The sequence below is a fragment of the Kogia breviceps genome, chromosome 4 (genome assembly GCF_026419965.1).
Source record: "Kogia breviceps isolate mKogBre1 chromosome 4, mKogBre1 haplotype 1, whole genome shotgun sequence".
NCBI lineage: Eukaryota > Metazoa > Chordata > Mammalia > Artiodactyla > Physeteridae > Kogia > Kogia breviceps.
Genome location: NC_081313.1, coordinates 242,063 through 259,446, shown reverse-complemented (window position 1 = coordinate 259,446; position 17,384 = coordinate 242,063). Strand labels below are relative to the sequence as shown.

At 56.6% G+C, this 17,384-nt stretch overlaps 1 protein-coding gene across 2 annotated transcripts; it reads right to left on the bottom strand.

Moving 5' to 3' along the window:
* Window positions 1-364: 364 nt before the first annotated feature.
* PDCD6 (programmed cell death 6) lies at window positions 365-17,015 on the bottom strand. 2 transcript variants are annotated; one of them, XM_059061107.2, is made up of 6 exons: window positions 16,532-17,015; window positions 15,562-15,623; window positions 8,991-9,035; window positions 7,953-8,111; window positions 4,268-4,377; window positions 365-937 (listed from the first exon to the last, which is right to left on the bottom strand). In XM_059061107.2, the coding sequence occupies exons 1-6, from the start codon at window positions 16,624-16,626 to the stop codon at window positions 839-841; spliced, it is 570 nt and encodes a 189-aa protein (XP_058917090.1). In that variant the 5' UTR covers window positions 16,627-17,015; the 3' UTR covers window positions 365-838. The 2 variants fall into 2 exon arrangements, with proteins under 2 accessions (XP_058917090.1, XP_058917091.1); XM_059061108.2 differs by having other exon boundaries at window positions 7,959-8,111; window positions 16,532-16,711.
* Window positions 17,016-17,384: the final 369 nt, after the last annotated feature.

Here is a 17,384-nt window from a genome sequence, read left to right as displayed (position 1 = left end):
AAAGGGTGAGGGGACAGAAAGAGCCTAAAGCCATTCCGTGGAGCGGGGCACGGGGCCACCCTGGGACTGGCTGTGCGCCCACCACGTGGGGGGCTGACTGCATCCCCCCTTCTGCTTTCATGTGTGAAAAACCGTATTTAACAGTCGATCAGAGCGCACAGAGGTGCATCATTAGTAAGTGAGAGAAAGCCCATTCCCTTCTAAATCAAATTTGGGTTTGTATTTCCAAAGAAGTTTCACGAAATGCAAACCACCTCATGTCACAGAGGACGGCTGAATCTCGGGATTTCCACGAGCAGAGGCAGGGTGCACCCCAGAAGGTGCCAGACCCCTTGGAGCTCCAGGTGAGCACAGCTGAGACGGATGGGGACAAGAGCACATGTGCTTTATTGCTTACGCTGCATAGTCAAATGAATACAATAAACCCCTTTAAAAAGTAAGGCACATGAGCAGCCTTCTGTGCAAGTTCCGTATTACTTAAACTTCCTATTGGCTAATGAAGCATTTCCACTCTAGAACTAGAGCTATCTAGAAAAGCACATGATGAGGTTTTTGCAAGCAGAGTACCTGTAACATTATTATATCTCACCTCATGGCACAATTAAACAGCCTCAAATCAAATGTGTGTATCTAAGTAATGATTTAACTACTGTTATAATTGCAAAACATTAACCAGCTTATCTACATATGTACAGTTGGGTCCCCAAGTAGTAATCATACAAAATCTAAAGGAAGAACAGTATCTAACTCATCTGTGTACCATCTTGTTACAGGTAAGAGATTTGGCATTTTCAGTCTTTTTTCCGTAAGTGCCGTTGGTATTTGCAGGAGGCCAGCGTCATACGATGCTGAAGACCATGGAAAGATACTGTTCGTATGACACCTGGATCCAGCCGTCCTGGTCCGTATCGTAGCGTCTGAATATGTCTGTCAACCTCTGAGGAAAAAGCAACAGGTGTTTAGAGCTAATACTTATCAAACAGAAGGAACCAACTGTACTGGTAAAAGGGCATTCAGGAGCCCAATTTCAGAAGCATTCATGTCTCTGCCCGCAGAGGGGCACGGGCAAGGTGCCCTCGACCACCCGCAAAAGCCAGGCCGGTCCACCCTGGAGATGCGGGGAGGGGGGCGGGCGGGGCAGCACAGCAGCGGGTAGGCGGGTGGGCCGCCAGTCCAGCTCCACTACACACAGCAGCCCTGAGTCCTGGCGGAGTCCTCTGGCCCCAGAACCTGGCTTTCCAAGTCCCTGGTGGTGAGCCTGGCTCCTCCCTTCCCACTCTAAGGCTGTTCTCCTGGGGGGCCTCCCTGAAGGCTCACCTCTGCTCTGGCCACATGCCACTCAGGACAAAGGGAAACCAGCCCCCACTGGGCTCCTCCTTTAGAACCTGCCACCCAACAGGGGAAGCCCAGCACAGAGCCAGAAGGGCAGGAGCTCCTCGTGTGAGCCCAGGACCCTGGCTGATGCCCAGCCCCCCTCCCCACTCAGGGCCTGCCCGCCCACCTCTTACTGCCCGCCACCCCCCACCCCTGCTACAGACCCCCCCACTGCCCCTGCCCCCACCCCTGCTACAAACCACCCCCCCACCGCCCGCCCACCTCCTGCCCGCCGCCCCCACCCCTGCTACAGACCCCCCTCCTCTGCTGCCCACCGCCCCCCACTCCTGCTACAGACCCCCCCCGCTGCCCACCCACCTCCTGCCCGAGGCCCCCACCCCTGCTACAGACCCCCCCCGCTGCCCCCGCCCCCACCCCTGCCCGCCGCCCCCACCCCTGCCCGCCGCCCCCACCCCTGCTACAGACCCCCCCAGCCGCCCGCTCACCTCCTGCCCGAGGCCCCCACCCCTGCTACAGACCCCCCCCGCTGCCCCCGCCCCCACCCCTGCCCGCCGCCCCCACCCCTGCTACAGACCCCCCCAGCCACCCGCCCACCTCCTGCCCGCCGCCCCCACCCCTGCTACAGACCCCCCCCCCGCTGCCCCCGCCCCCACCCCTGCCCGCCGCCCCCACCCCTGCTACAGACCCCCGCCCACCTCCTGCCCGCCGCCCCCACCCCTGCTACAGACCCCCCCCGCTGCCCCCGCCCCCACCCCTGCTACAGACCCCCCCGCCGCCCGCCCACCTCCTGCCCGACGCCCCCACCCCTGCTAAAGACACACACACACACCCCGCCGCCCGAGCCCCTCCTGTCTGACCACAGCCCCGGGTGCCACCTCAGTCTGTTCACAAGCCTGGCCGCCTGACAGCAGGGACAGTTAGGTAAGTGCCACCCCACATGACAGACGCCGGGCGCCACGGCAGGCTCTGAAGAACCCTCCCGACAGAAGACAATGCCCGGCTCATCGTGACCCTGGCGGTCGCCTGTCCGCCTGCCCAGGGGCCGAGAGCAAGGCTGCAGCCTGGCCCGTGAGCCGCGTCTCCTGCACCTCAGCCTCTCCAGTTCCACCCGTCTCCTGTGCCGGGCAGGCTGACGGCCAACGACATATGGGCTGACACAGGTGACAGTCCACACGGGCGTCAGCCAGGAGCTTCCTGCGTGTGAAACGCTGGCGTGACACAAACCACAGAAACCACCAGCAGCAGTAACCTCCCGCCGGGAGACCAATGGGTGATTTCCCTTTCTTTACACAACTGTCTTTTCCCAAGATTTCTACAAGTTCCCATGTTGCTTTGTAGAAAACAGTTTTCAAAAAGCCTTTTTCTTTTTGGAAAGAGGCAGATGAAAGAAAACACTTCTGAGGGCTTTTGAGGATTTTTTACACGTGGCCCACAGCTTAGCCTTTCCTTCCGATTCCCCACCTCTGTGTAGTCCGGCGTTGCGGCTCCTCCTCCAAGGGCGGGAGGGGGCAGGGCCAGCAGCAGGCTCCCAGCGTGGCCCAGAGGCAGCACGTGAGCTTCTCAGGGGCCTCAGATCCTGCTCCTCTGGGGGCTGAAAGCTGACATGCGATGACCCTCGCTTACGCAGAGGTATAAGGATCAGGTGGTCACTTATGGGGCATAACCTCAGATGAAAACCCAGACGCAGATCCTCGCGAGAGACTTTCACACCACACCTGTTCCTAACGTGTGCCAACAACGCTGCAAACACGCAATCCTGCCTCGCCAGCCCGAGAGGGAGAGACAGGGTGACAAGGCTCTCCGCTTTTCAGAGACGTGCGGATTAAAGGCTAACAGACCTGGCTCTCCAAGTAACTGAAGGACAGGGACTGATGGGCCCGGATTCCCCGGGAAAGAAACCAGGATAGCAGACCAGGCAGAGAAACTTCACTTACCGAACTATCACTTTAACGGGGAACAAACCCGAGAATGCTTTTCCCCAATTCCAAGTTATACCGATAACCTCATGCCTAGCACACCCCTCTGTGGACTCTAAAACCAACAAGATGTAACCTCGATTTGAATGCGAACTGCAAGGGTATCTTTCAGGGATAGGTTCTACTGAAATACTTACGGAAAACACATTCGCTTCCCATAAATGGAACTGTGACAGAATTAAGAGGGGGGGTGTCACAGAGTCTTATGTAGACTTGGCCATGAGTTGATAACTGCTGAATCTAAATAATGGGCACATGGGTTCATTATACTGTACTCTTTTTTTTTTTTTTTTTTTGAGATTTGTCAAGGAAAAAAAAAAAGTTTTGGAAGACATGAGGGTTTATACCAACTCACTGCATTTCTCAAGCTTAAATCTAGGGAACGTGGCTCCCTATGGAGGAACAGGAGCGGGGCCTGTGTGGGCGCAGCCAGGGCGGGTTCGAGGACTTGCGCCCTCTGCCTTAGGCGGGCTCCTCTGGGCGCCCTGTCCAGGCCCGCACTTGGCTCCCTCCTGGGTAGAGCGGTGAGGAGCCACACAAGCACCGACTGCAGGGAACCGTGAGGCGGCCGTCACCGTGATCACCAGCCCCGCCAGACACTGTTTCTAACACCCACACAGGTCCCCCTGCGCTCCGGGCACGGCTCCTAGCTTAGCAGCCGGCAGCGCACACAACAGAAGCTTACCCAATTCCCATAATAAAATACACCAAAACGCCAGGGCATGCATGCCAAGAGCCCACCGGATCCGCTCCAAAAGGACAGCTCCCGGAGTTTTCAGGGCAGGAGGGGCCCTGCTGTCTGCACCTCCATCTAACAGAACAACTAGCTGTTCCTGCAAACAGGACACTAACTTCTCTAAGCTCCGGAACCAGTTTTACGCATCCGACCCCTGCCCCTGTGCTGCGCCATCCCATCCCCTCCTGCAGTCAGTGCCTGCGGCCCACGCAGCCGGTACCTGTAAGACGATGCAGCCCTGGATGAAGTCGTCAAAGGCGATCTGCCCCCGTCCTTGTCTGTCGAACTTCCGAATTAGGGTGTCGTGAAACTGGTCAGAGAGCCGGTACCCTGGAGGAGGAGGGCAGAGTCAGCACCCACGCTCCCTCCCCAGACCCAAGCCTCTCCCTCCCGAGAGAACACGACATGGGCCCCAGGGGACATGGGCCCCAGGGATCCCCGGGTGCAAGCGCACCGCAACACACTGAGAGCCTGGTGGCCACTGTGCAGTGCTGGCCCCACCCCGAGGAGGGACTCACTCAGAGACCAGCAGCCCCTTCCTGGAGGGTCCGGAGTAACCCAGTCACCAGTTCACGCCAACCCCAGTGCCACACCCCTCGCCCCAAGGGGTCTTCTGGACCACTGTGGAGTTAGCCTCCTTAAAAGCCCCTTACTGCTGAATTTTACTACGGTATTCACTTAATGGTGAAGCTGTGAATAACTGGGCTGCCCTGGGTTACTCATTGCTGGAGGATGCTTCGCAAGCTAAAACCTCGCACGAGGAGCAGAGGTTGACCGATGGCCCCTCCCTCACCTCAATCAGTTCACTGACGTCAGGACAGGAGGCCAGGAGGAGGAAGGCGGCAGCCCTCGCAGGGTCACCCAGGGGACCACTGACTCCACCTTCAGCTGGCGGGCGTCCTGGAAGACCTCCAGCAAGGACGCCCCGGGGCGGCTCTAAGCCCTTCCCCTTCCTTCCCTCCTAACCTCACCACCTGTGTGACCGTGGTTTCCTTACTTATTCAGGAGACAAGATCCAGGTGCCAACATATTTTTACTCGTTTTCAGTCTCGCTGGAATCTTTGCAAGGATATGTACACCTACTGTCTGAGTGAACGTCACAGTTAATTACCTGTACAAGCACTTCTCTACTGAAAAAGAGTCACACATGCAAACACGTAACAGTACTTTCCAGAGTGGTCAGCGCGCTCTATGCATCCTGTGACTTAAATCCAGGGCCCCCTGCCCTGCAGCTAAGTAGAAGGCAGGACACCGACTTGGAAAAGAGCGACGGGCGGGTGCCGGATGGGCGCCCCCTCCCGCCGGTACCAGTGCCTGTGGCCCAGAGAGACAAGCGGCCCGGCAGGTGAGGGTGAGCTTGGGACACGGTGACAGGGCAGTGCCTGCCCAAGCCATCGCTATCGCTGGGCGATGGTTTCCTGCCCAGGCTGGGAAAGGACACACGAGATGGTGACAAAGACACAGCAGCAGGGAGAGCAGAGCTCTGGAATCAGACAGGGCTCCGCTGGCCGTCGGGACTCTTTGCACCTCTGGGCCCGCTCCTCCCTCCAAAACCCAAGACGTGAACCCCCCTCAGCAGACCATTTCAGGGTCAGTGAGGCAGGTGGAAACCCCACTGGCCCCCTCACTGTGCGTCTCCCGGCCCCGCTGCTGCACTTCCAGGGCCCAGATGCCCAGCGGGGGTGGCCATGGGCACCCAGCGCCTGCTCTCGGCACCAGGAGAGAAGCCGGCCGCCAGTCAGTACCCACGGCAGAGGGCGGGTCCGGAGCAGGGCGCCACCGCGTCTACCCGGAGCCAACGGCACCGAGAGAGGGGTGGAGGCTGCTGTAGACCTGCGGGGGCCTAACTCAGCCGAGCCGGCTGTGAACGCTCGGGGGAGCCAAAGGCTCGGGCTCCAGGGATGAAGCGACTTGCCGGCTTGGACTCCTCAGCGTGAAAAGGGGGCGGAGCAAATGCAGCAGGAAGATGCAAAGTGGCTGAAAGCGAGCAAAGAGGAAGCGAGGGTTCACTACACTCTTGTGAAATTCCTTATAAAAACCACACTGGCCTTGAGCTGCCAGGGGCTGGGTGCAGGACGGGGTCATCTGCTGGGGATGGGGCTGGCAGCACCCCCCACTAGCAGAGTATGAGGCCCAGGCCTTATGCACCTTCTTATTTCCAGGTCTCTGCACCTGGCATGCAGCACACACTAGGAATAAGAACCTAAAAAATGAACGGATGGACCATCAAATCCAGCAGGTGCGCTGGTCAGTCACACAGCCCCGCCAGGGCAGGCCTGAGACCCTGTGTGGCACTAACAGAGGTCAGAGGACACCTTAGGGCTTGACCTCCCCCCCACACCCCCGACGCCCTCATGCACCTGCTGAGCTACAACACAGCCCCCAGCTTGGCCGACAGACACTTGTTCTTAGGAGTGAAACCAAAACAGGAAATTTCACTCCTGGGGTCCATTTCCTAACAAGTAACCTGTGAAACGATGACAGTGCCCCTTGTGTGGAAGAAAAGGCTCCAGAGAAGGCCCTAGGAAATGGCGGGCCAATCACAGGCAGAAACTTTTTGGAATGACTGAAGAAATGCTGCAACCGGATATTTACTTTTTCCAGGAAGAGCTGGAAGTCAGGAAGGATCTCGGCTGTGCCCAGCTCGACGGGGCCTGTCGGCTCGTGACCTTGAGGGACCACCGCTGACCTACCACGGCCACGAACATCCCAGGTCTGACCGGGGCTTGTCGACCTCAGCGTTTCCAACGTGAGCCCCCAGGACGCGACGGTCTCTGGCACTACGTCAAGAGGGCTCTGGGGCCTGACAAGGTTAGAAACACTGTGTTCGGTGACACCTGACGTCACCAGTCTGGAAGTTAACTCGCAGGTTCCAGGTTCCAGCCGGCCAGGCCTCCGGCTCCCTCCTGCCCAGGACAGCTCTGCGGGGGCCACCTCCCTCCCAGCCCCCCACCTAAGGCACAGCAAGGTCAGCCGCATTCCAAGTTTCAATTCAGAGAGCCTGAGGTCAATGTCCTGCCCAAAGCCTGACCCACGCGTGGCAGGCTCACAACACAAACTTCCTGTGGGGTCCCAGAGCCTCTAAAGCAAGAACGAGAAACCGGGGAGGGCAGCCATAAAGGACACGCCCAGAGAAAGAGAGGGGGAGGGGAGAAGCACATTAACAGCCACAAGAACCAAAACGTACTTTATATTATTAACCCTGAACTAGTCGGAATAAAGCACCTCGTAATCCAACAGAAGGGCCCGCGAACAGAGGGCCCAGTGACTGCCAAACAAACCAGAATCTTGGTGTAACGACTACAGTCCTCCCTCCATAAATAACAAATCCTCAGTTCCCCTCAGGCCCACGTGGGCGCTGGACCAGAAGGCCCGTTGACGCGCTCTGGAAGGCACCACGTGAACACTGCTCACAGCACGGCACACACTCAGGCTGGCACGCATGTGGCACACGTGCTGACATGCACTTGAGAATGGGAGCTTCCACACTCAGGCCTACGCTCCACGTAACTCACGGGCTCGTCCCCTGTGGGCATTTAATCTTCTTTCTGTGTATTTTCACGTCAGGAAATATAAATAGTCCTACACTGTTTTATTTTGACTTGTTCACTTTCAATTGTTTCAAAAGCTACATTCTCAATGTGCCTGTGACATCACTCCACTTCACAAAAGACAAAGTACTGCATAGCCCTTATCTCATTTTGGATGAAAAACCGTACAGAAGCCTCCAAGTCAAATGTAAGCCTTCACAATATAAGTAACTTGAAAATATAAAAGTACGTGATGTAAACAAGAGTTTCACATGCACTGCCTTAAACATCGTTACGCTAAGCAAAGCAGCACGTCAGGTTGTGTGGCCCTGGCTCCAAAATGAGCGAGCTATGCAGCGGAGACAAGTGTTTTACCGAAACCTGAGAGGGCTTGCTTGAGCTCGTTCTTGTCGATCATGCCCGAGTTGTCCCTGTCGTAGGTGCGGAAGACGTTCTGCCAGTCCGTGATGTACTTCCAGACGCCGGTGAACTCGCTGAAGTTCACGCCGGCCTTGTTCTCTCTGTCAAACATGGCTGCGACGGAAGGGCGTGAGTCAGCGAGAACCCGGGGCAGAGGCGCACCCCCCCCCCCCCCCGCCGGCGGGCCTGGCTCCTCCGGGACCCAGCCTGGTGTTCGGCCAGCAGGTCCCCAGGCGCTGGCGGAGACGCAGCCACAGCCCTAAATCGTGCTGGTGGGCGCGAGGCGTGTGAGCCAAACGCCCTGGCGGAGCCACGGTACCAATGCTCCGCACTGAAGCAGTTCCTCGACAGCATGATGGCGGCGGGGCACACCGCGCTCAGGAAGGAGCCGCAGCGCAGAGCCGTCGAGGGGCCGCCCCAACCCTCCCAGCCCTGGTGCCATTCCCGGAGCCGCCCCCTGTCCCGCAGCAGACCCGAGTCCCGTGTGGGGGCTCAGAAGAGTCCTCGGGCGAGGGAGGCCTCTACTCCGATGAGAACAAGACTACTGGCTTTAGATTATTTTTTTAGTAAGGCCTGCCTTTCATTGAGAAAAAAAATCAGCCTAATTCCAGGTCCAAATAAGAACGAACTTATAACTACGTTTACATACAACTGCAGGCACAATGGCTAAAAACTCAGTCCGAAACACTGCTACAGAGAAAGTAATACACCGTTTGGTCTCTTTTCAGGCCACCTGAGTGTTCTTGGTTTGGTCACAAGCACGTCCCACTTCAGAGACATTTCACATGAGAGCTCGCACGCCTCCCGTGCTCAGCAGGCGTGCAAGACGTGACTGCGTGTGAGACCTAAGTACGTGAGATCTTTAGACTGAGAAAGGAAGGACGGTCGGACAGTCAACTCAAAGTAAAGACTCAGCGAAGGGCCAGGGCGGGTGGCAGTTCCGGACGAGAAATCAGGTCAGAAGCACAGCAGGACGGTGCTGCCCCCACTTACATATGATTGACCGGACAGTCACTGGGTTAAATGGAGTCCAGGTGCCTGAAACAAAAAGCAGAGATTAAGAAAGAGAAGAAACTCTGAATCCCCAGTTGTAACCCCCGAGGCCAGAGAAAATAAGGAATTAGCTTTCAACATCAAGACCCTAGAGCCACGGTTCTCTGCAGGGGACGCTGCCCCCAGGACGATGGGTCAGGTCCTATCCACACTGCTCAGGGAATCGCGCAGGTCCAGACAGACATTCAAAGCTGCTCAGGAAGACCTGCACCTGGAAGCTCACTCTTGTTCACTTTATAACCAAGAGATGCTATTTTAATACTCACTGAACTTCCCAGGGCCACAGCACCACGTAAGCTGAGAAGATGGCACTTAGCTGTGCTAAGAGCACCACCAGCTACCGCTTCAGAAAATCCCACCCCGAGGGCACCACTGCTACCAGTGCCAGGGCAGCTGCACGCGTCGTGCAGCGACCCTGCCGAAAGCACACCGTGAAACCGCACTTTACATTTTTCTCCTAAAATGACAGTCTGGGTAGCAGACTGTTTTCTCTGAAATTGTGAAAAGGCAGGACACATCGCTCCACGATTCGCTTCAGAGCAGTAATGGAGATGTTACCGAATATCTATTATAAAGGAGACTGTTGACACTGATAGATTTGACGACTGAGAACCATTTACCCACTGCGGCGATGGAATGCTCACCAGCTACCTTTATGCCCAAGGATCTGTTTTCAGAGCGATTTGCACCTTTACCAATTTTGATACTCACTAAAAACAATGTAAAAACATTTTTATGGGGCGGGAGAGCAGCATCTCTCCCCATCCCCCCATTTTTCCCTCTCTACAGACGGTTTCAGCTCTGGGTGGCAGAGCCCCATCCCCTGGCCACACACGAGGCAGCACCCCTCCTGCCTGGCCGCGACCGCTGGGCTCCTAGCACGTCTCCGACCTGGCCCACGTGCGCTTCTCCCGACGTCCAGCATGGCCCCCCAAACACACGCACACTTTCACCTCAACCCCTGCCTCTCCTTATGCCTCCGTTTATACGAGGCTTCCTCAGAGGAGCCCTCCTGAGCGCCCCGCACCCAGGCCCCTCGGTCACCCCACCTGCCCCACCGGCGCCCTGAGCCTGGCCCGCAGCGGGGACCCCTGTGCGCTGGTGCGCATCTCTGCAGACGTCACAGGCGTTTGGGGGAGGGCAGGCATCGCTGAAAACCAGTGTACAGGGAAACTGTGCTACAGAGAAGCCGAGAGAAAGAGGAGGACTCCACGCACAGAAGGGTGTCTCTTCTTCACCGTTTCTGACTTCCTAGCTGCTCAGGCCCTGCCTGCTGTTTCCTCAGGAGATAACCCGCCAGGACCCCGAGCCCGGGAAATCAAACGCGGCTGCTGGACTCCTTCCTGCCTTCCTCCACCTCGGGCGCAGGCTGTGGCCCGAGAGTCCTCAATGATGCCCCGCCGGGCAGCCTGCGCCCACTCTGCGCGACCCGCCTGTGAGCGGGGCTGCGTCCCTGGCCACGCTGGCCAACGACTCGGCCGATCGCGTTTTCAACAGAAGCGGCACGAGTACAAGAGTCGAATGATGGTGCAAACACGGGCACCTTCGCGGTGAGGGCCAGGCCGAGGGAGGCGCGGGCCGGAGGAAGTGGCGGCGGGCTGGAGGGCCGTGGGTCAGGAGAGCGGCAGGTCGCCCTGGGCGGAGCCGGGGTGGGGAGGAGAGCCGCAGGCTGGCCAGCCTGGGACACGGGGACGGGCTCCTGGTTCGCCCCCCCCGCCTGGCCCTGCGACCCAAACGGGGCCCGACTCTCCACGGAAACCAAGAGATACTCACAACAGCCAACAGCTAATTGACTGTTTAGCTCAAGCCGAGCCCTGTGGCCTGGTTCTCAGACCAAACATCAAAGCTTCACAGCCCCTAGCTAGTGAGGGCAACATTTAGTATTCCAGTTATACTAAGTGTCAAACACACTGGAGCGTCAGCCTGAAAATCTGCAGTTTTCTGTAAGAAAATGCACTGCAACGTGGAGAAGCATGTCTAACAGAGGCTACTGGAGACACAGGATACACTGAGCAGCAAGATTCCCTTCAGCGCCAGTGACCCTCACCCGGATTTTCTGGGCCAGCCCCAAATTTCAAACATTCCCAGTAACCAACACGTCTAGGAATGTCACAACCACCAGCTTGCAAAAGATTTCCTGTCAGACTTTTACTCAGAAATACAATATATGGTCCCTGTTCCTGTAAGTCTTGCCTCAGTTTCATCTGAAAAGACCAAAGAAAGCAGAAACATACACAGTATTTTCCATGTAAACTGAGTATACATAACTTTTTTCACCCATAATTTGGGTACGAGTGGGTCACAGCCCCGTTGAGGGGGTGGGTCAACATCAGGACACTTAGCATTTCCCCCTGTGACCCTCAAGCACACAGATGATTTAAAGAATTTACATCTGATCGCTTCTCAAATGAGAAAACCCCCCGCTCTGCTCTGTGATAATATATTATCTTTTTGCTCTCCAGAGAGTTTTCTTTCTTGAAATTGCATCCTGTTACCACAAACTTGGACTTCAGTGAGAGATAACGGGCTGAGTCATCATGGCATCCAGCAAATGCACACTGAGATACCTGCTTACCTGGAATCTTTGGGGGAAAAATACCAGACTTTCTTTACAGCACCACTGGCGATCTCCTTCCACTTTACTGCATCAGATCTGGGACTCCCAGCCCTTCTGGGCATCTCTTCCCGCACGCGGAGCCAAGCAGGAAGGGGTGAGAGCAGCTCCACGGGCTCACATGCAGTCAGCCAGGACACTGGTGCCTCTTCAGGGTCACAAACTCTGTATCCCACCAGTCACCTTCAACTACGGCCTCAAAGAGCCACAACTGGAAGCATGGCCTTTCTAAAGGCAACCCAAACACCATCAATAGCCAGAACAACACCTACAGCCTTTGATCTGATAAATGCCACTTCTAGAAACTTGTTCTATGAAATCACTACAGTATTTACATTGAAGAAAATCAGAAACAACCTAAGTGTCTCACAGTGAAACTCTGTACACTCAGTTCTGATAGATGAGTGATGTCTCTGGTTCTGTACCAGGCGATGTGGGACCTGTTGGACATGGGCTGGGCCCGAGGGGGAGGGGCTGAGCCTCCAGTTGTCCCAGAGTGTGATCTGCCCAAGGCCAAGGTCATGGAATAAAGCCAACCCCGTCTTCCTCTGCTTCTTCCACCTGAAACTCTGCTGCACAAGTTTCTGGGACGAGCAGATACAACAGGCTGTGTTGGGGGCCTCCAAGGCCACCCTCAGCCTTGATGACTCACTAGGACTCACAAAACTCACAGTCAGTTTATTACAGCAAGAGACATAGAGTAAAATCAGCAGAGGGAAAAGGCACGGGGAAAAATCTGGGGGACCAGGCACCCACTTCCCAGGGAGTTGCACAGGGTGCCCCTAATCCTCCACTGAAAGCTGAGGTCACACCTCGCACGTGCAGTCAACCAGGGAAGCTCCAGGCACCGGGGGAGCACGTGCCTGCCGTAGCTGCGGTGTGAGCGTGAGCCGCCCAGGCCAACGGGCAGCAGGTTCCAGGAGGCGGCCAGTAGCCGCACAGGCAGGCCCTCCTCGGGGACGTGCAGGGTGAAGAAGGGAAACCCCAGACCCTCCACTGCCTCATAAGCTGGGCCTGTGATGGAGCGACAGTGAGGTGACCCGATGGTCAGTCGGCAGTGAACGGTCGGCTTATGTGCTCCCACCTCTCTCACTGCTAGTCAATACGGGATCTCCAGAAGAGCTGAGATCTATTTTGCTAAAAATACCTCTAAAAGAATATGTGACTCATTATTATTTGAAGTCCAGCTGAAAAATGCCTCCTCAAAATACATCAATATGTTATGTCAATGTAAACCTGTAGAAGCACAAAATAAGAGGCTTGAGCAAAATTAATTTCCTATAATTCCAAGGAACAATGCGAAAGTAAAATTTTTTTTTAAAGAAGTATCTAACTGAAGACAGTTTGTGACATGTTATCTCAAACAGCAGGCAAGACAGTGCTGTCTCTATTCACACCTCTGAACCGAGCAATCACTCTCAGACGCGCTCCCGGGGAAACACGTTGCATAAAGGACTCAGCGTACAGGACCCACGAGTACTTCTTCAGGGCGGTTTCTGTTGGATTTTAACAGAGCGCATCAGAGGCACAGATCTCACTGCAGAGAGAAACCATGCTACTCCGAACCTCCAGTTTTCCCACCAGTAATAAGCTAATTAAACTGATTTCCTGAAATAACTTAATCCTAATATGAAAAAAGAAGCCCAATCCTGGGGGAGAAATCAAAAGTCAAAATAACTCCAATGGTATCAGCTATGGGAACTCGAGGACAGTGAAGAGAACTGACTTGTGTCCATCCTTGGTGACCGAGGTGACACGATACAACTGCAAACAAGAGGCCAGCTCGACCAGCTTCCTCCAAAAGCCGATGCCCAGTAGCCAGAGACTGCTGCCAAACGACCCCAGCGGATCCAGGAGGAGGAAAAGGGCGGCATCCAGGAAAGGAAGGCGCCGCAGGTGCCTCGAGGAAAGGCAGGTATCCTGGGTGGAAGGAGCAGAGCCCGGCAAGCCGTGGGAGCACCTGTGCCTCTGGGGGCGCCAAGGGAAGACACAGGTGGGACAGCACAGGGGTGGGGTGAGCGCCTAGCTGTGCAGGCAGACACCTGGATTCTGGTCCTGCCCTCAGCCTGAGGGCTTACCGCGCACTCCACGGCTGTGGAAGGACGAGAGATCTGTACCCGTCCATAACCTGCCTTCCTGCAGAAAGGGCCTAAGGGAATGCACAAGATATTCACGGCACAGCAAAAGAAAGCAAACTCTGGTCATGTTGGATGGGAGGAGAAAAGCATACGAAACTTAGGGGGGGTCTCAGACTATCAGTAAAATTCACCCCTTAAAATTCTAAGCTCATGGTATTGGTGAGCCAGAAATTTAATTTAAAATTTTTAGTAGCTAATTTGAAGAGAAAACATGAGTGGTTAAAAGATTCAGTTTAAGACAAACAAAACAAGACAGAACAGCCATCACAGGTGCTCCACGCAAGAAGCACCACACCCCCAGGGAGGAGTGAGGCGGCCACGTGGCGGGAAGGGGGGCTGCCACGCCCGTCGCGCTCACGGCTAGGCTACTACCCGCTTCATGGGGCAAGTTCTTACATCGCCCCAACAGAAGCTGAGGGAATCCCTCAGGGCAAGTCAAGAAAAGTGACTCTACAGGACTGCTGTGAGATGGTCCTGATACACACTTTTCGGTGGGCTTAAACCAGGTTATCGATTTCAAAGCATCTTAGGAATGGTGGGCTGAACATCCTGTCGGCAATTCTGTTAAAATTCTCTCTCCAGGGACCTCCCTGGTGGCGCAGTGGATAAGACTCCGTGCTCCCAATGCAGGGGGCCCGGGTTCGATCCCTTGTCAGGGAACTAGATCCCACATGCATGCCACAACTAAGGAGCCCACCTGCTGCAACTAAGGAGCCGGTGAGCCACAAATAAGACCCAAGGCAACCAAATAAATAAATAAAGCAATAAATATTAAAAAAAAAAATTCTCTCCCCAGCAGGCTCCTGATTCCAGATTATGCTCTGACAGGGCAAAGAACCATCTGCTTTAACAACCAGCTGAACTGGAAGCAGTACTGACTCCCCCTAGGGAAAATATTACCTGTGTTAACCTGTAAATACCAATCCACCAGCGGTAACAAAGGGAACATCCGTGGTGTGCGCCACACGCAGGACCGTGAGGCAGCGTCTGCCTGCTACACCACCAGCTGCTCCCACTAGACGTGGTGAGCCTTTCGACATCTTCATTACCTCTTAAGGTCAACCCCCTTCTGGCTTAAATGGCACACCTCTGGACGGCACCACAAGTTAAGAATCAGAAAAGACAGTGGCACCTGAGGGGTTAACAAAAGGGCCACACAGCCAGGTATTTATGGAGTCAAGGTCTCCAGTAGTACCTCCACGGATTAATCATGCTGAAGGCAGCAACAAGGCGACTCCGCGGTGAGCTCCCAGCACCAAGAGCTGTAAGCCCCCCCTCACCCATGTCTGAATGACTAGCATCCCCCACTGAGAAGCCCACCACCCTGCGATCTGGCTGTCAGAGCCTCCAGGATCCTCAGGCGCTTCCCTATCGGTGTCTCTGGGGCCTCGATGGCCCCCTCCAGAGGAGTCACAAGACGCAGTCACCTGAGAAATTCAACAGCCCTCGACAAACCTGAAGGATGTCTGCCGCACAAAGCCAGGCTCCCTGCGCTCCTGAAGCCGACACCCCAGCCTCCATTTCTCAGGCTTTACCTGCATCCTCCATGCAGCTGCCCCACCAGCTCGGCAAGGACTCAGAGCGGCACCGACACAACAACCAGGAAACCAGCCGACAAAACAAGCCAGAAGCTCCTCCACCACGGGCCAGAGCTGATAACCAAGTCTTAAAGATTTGGAAAATAATTTAAGAAGAAAGTTATTTACTACGGGTGGTCAGACTTGCAGTTTACGAGTCCAGATGGCCAGGCGCCACTCACCATTGGAAAGTGCCTGTTGAAGCTCGTTGTCTGATATCACACCGCTCCTGTCTTTGTCAACCCTACAAAATTAAGATCAGTTAAGCTACGATTCAAAGTGCAGGAAAAGCAAAAGACGGCAAAAGCAAAGGTTTGAGGCAGTCAACCCTAAATTAATTCTGGCTCTTCCTTCCCTGGGGCCTTCCCTTTGGCTGCTCGACCTCTCAGTCCCATGACCGGCTGGGGAACAAGGAAGCCTGCCTCCTTCGCTGTCTAGGCACGCTCCCCGCCGAAACCCAAGCTGCTTCTCCACTTTCTCAGGCCTCCCTCCCTCGGCCTGGCTGAATTCCACCTGCACCAGGTTTTCTCCTTTTCACAAGCAGGAAAAGATTCTCTCAGATAACTAAGTCGTTCCCTGATCATGAGTCACTCCACTTTGGGTCATTCGTTCGCTGGAAGGACGACGAGCGACGGAAGGCACTGCGGTGATGGTCACCTGCCCAACAGCCGCGGCCCGGCTTCTTTCCTGGATGCTGGCATTTCAGCAGCCGGGGAAGAGTCTGCGTTTCTGCTCCCCTAAACAAGCATCCCTGGGAGACCCTCCGCCCCGGAGCAACTCTGGGCACCGGCTGTGAGGGGAGAGGGCTGGAGACCGAGCCCCAGGGCGAGCGGGCTGCGACCCCCGGTTGGCGGCTCTGCACCTTGGGAGGGGCCTGGGGACGGCGGGAGACAAGGTGGGGGGCGGAGAGAAGACCAAGGGTGGGGGGGACGGAGCAGGGGCCTGCGTGGGAGAGGCCGAGGGGGGACTAGGAAGGGGGCCGGACAGGACGCCAAGGATGGAGGGTGGGGGGACGGAGCAAGGGACAGGGGCCTGGGGGCACCGGGAAGGAGGACGGACTGGAGGCCGGGGTCACGGGGCGGGGGAAGGCCCGGGGCTGAGACCAAGAAGAACCCAGTGGAGGCCCGCAAGCGCCTGCGCGGCCGGCCGCACCTCTGGAAGACGTTCCACAGGAAGCTCTGGTCCGGCAGCGCGGCGCCCGTGGAAGGGCCGGCCCCGGGGCCCGGGCGGTACGGGTAGGCGGCCATGGGCCGAAGCACGGCTGGGCTGAGGCGCTCCTGGAACACGGACGGCTCCGGGCGGCTCCACTTCCGCCTAGACCGGGGCGGGGCCCGGAATCACGCCACTTCCGGGGCGGTCACGGGAGCGAGCGCAGCCAATCCAGTCGCGGCCCTGTTGCCAGGCGACGCCCGTGCGTCCGGCCAGCGTGTCCGGGTCCCGTGGGCACGGCGCAGCCGGTGGCCTAGGCCAGGCTAGCCCTAGGGTCGCGGACGCGCGTAGGGAGCCGCTTCCCGCAGCACAGAGTGGACATAACGGGCGGAGGCGGTTCCCTCGAGCATGGTCCACTCCTGCACCAAGAAGGTCATGGAAGGGCTGTGATGGCGGGGAAGAACGCGCCCGACGTTCTTGTTTTTCTGGGCTTTTTGCCCGCCCCCGCTCGCGCATCTCAGGGCCCCCTCCGTCATCTGACAGCGCCCGCCGCTTCCCGGCTCGGCCTGCAGGTTGGTGGCCAAGCCCCAATGGCCCCTGCTGGCCACGGCGGGCGGCTAGCGTGTCCCTCTCGGCCGGTTGACGCCACCGCCTCCGTCTGGACACCGGCTGAGCCGCAGCGCACCCCGCGCAGGAAAGCCCAGCTTCATTCAGGGCGCTCCCGCCGCTCCAATCACGCTGACTCGTTTCATCCTCCTCCCCTGCTTGGTTTGTGGAAGGGCCGAGCACCAAGGAAGCACCCGACACTTGGACACGAATTCATTATTCAGCGCTTTGGCTCTGTATCTGACCCGCT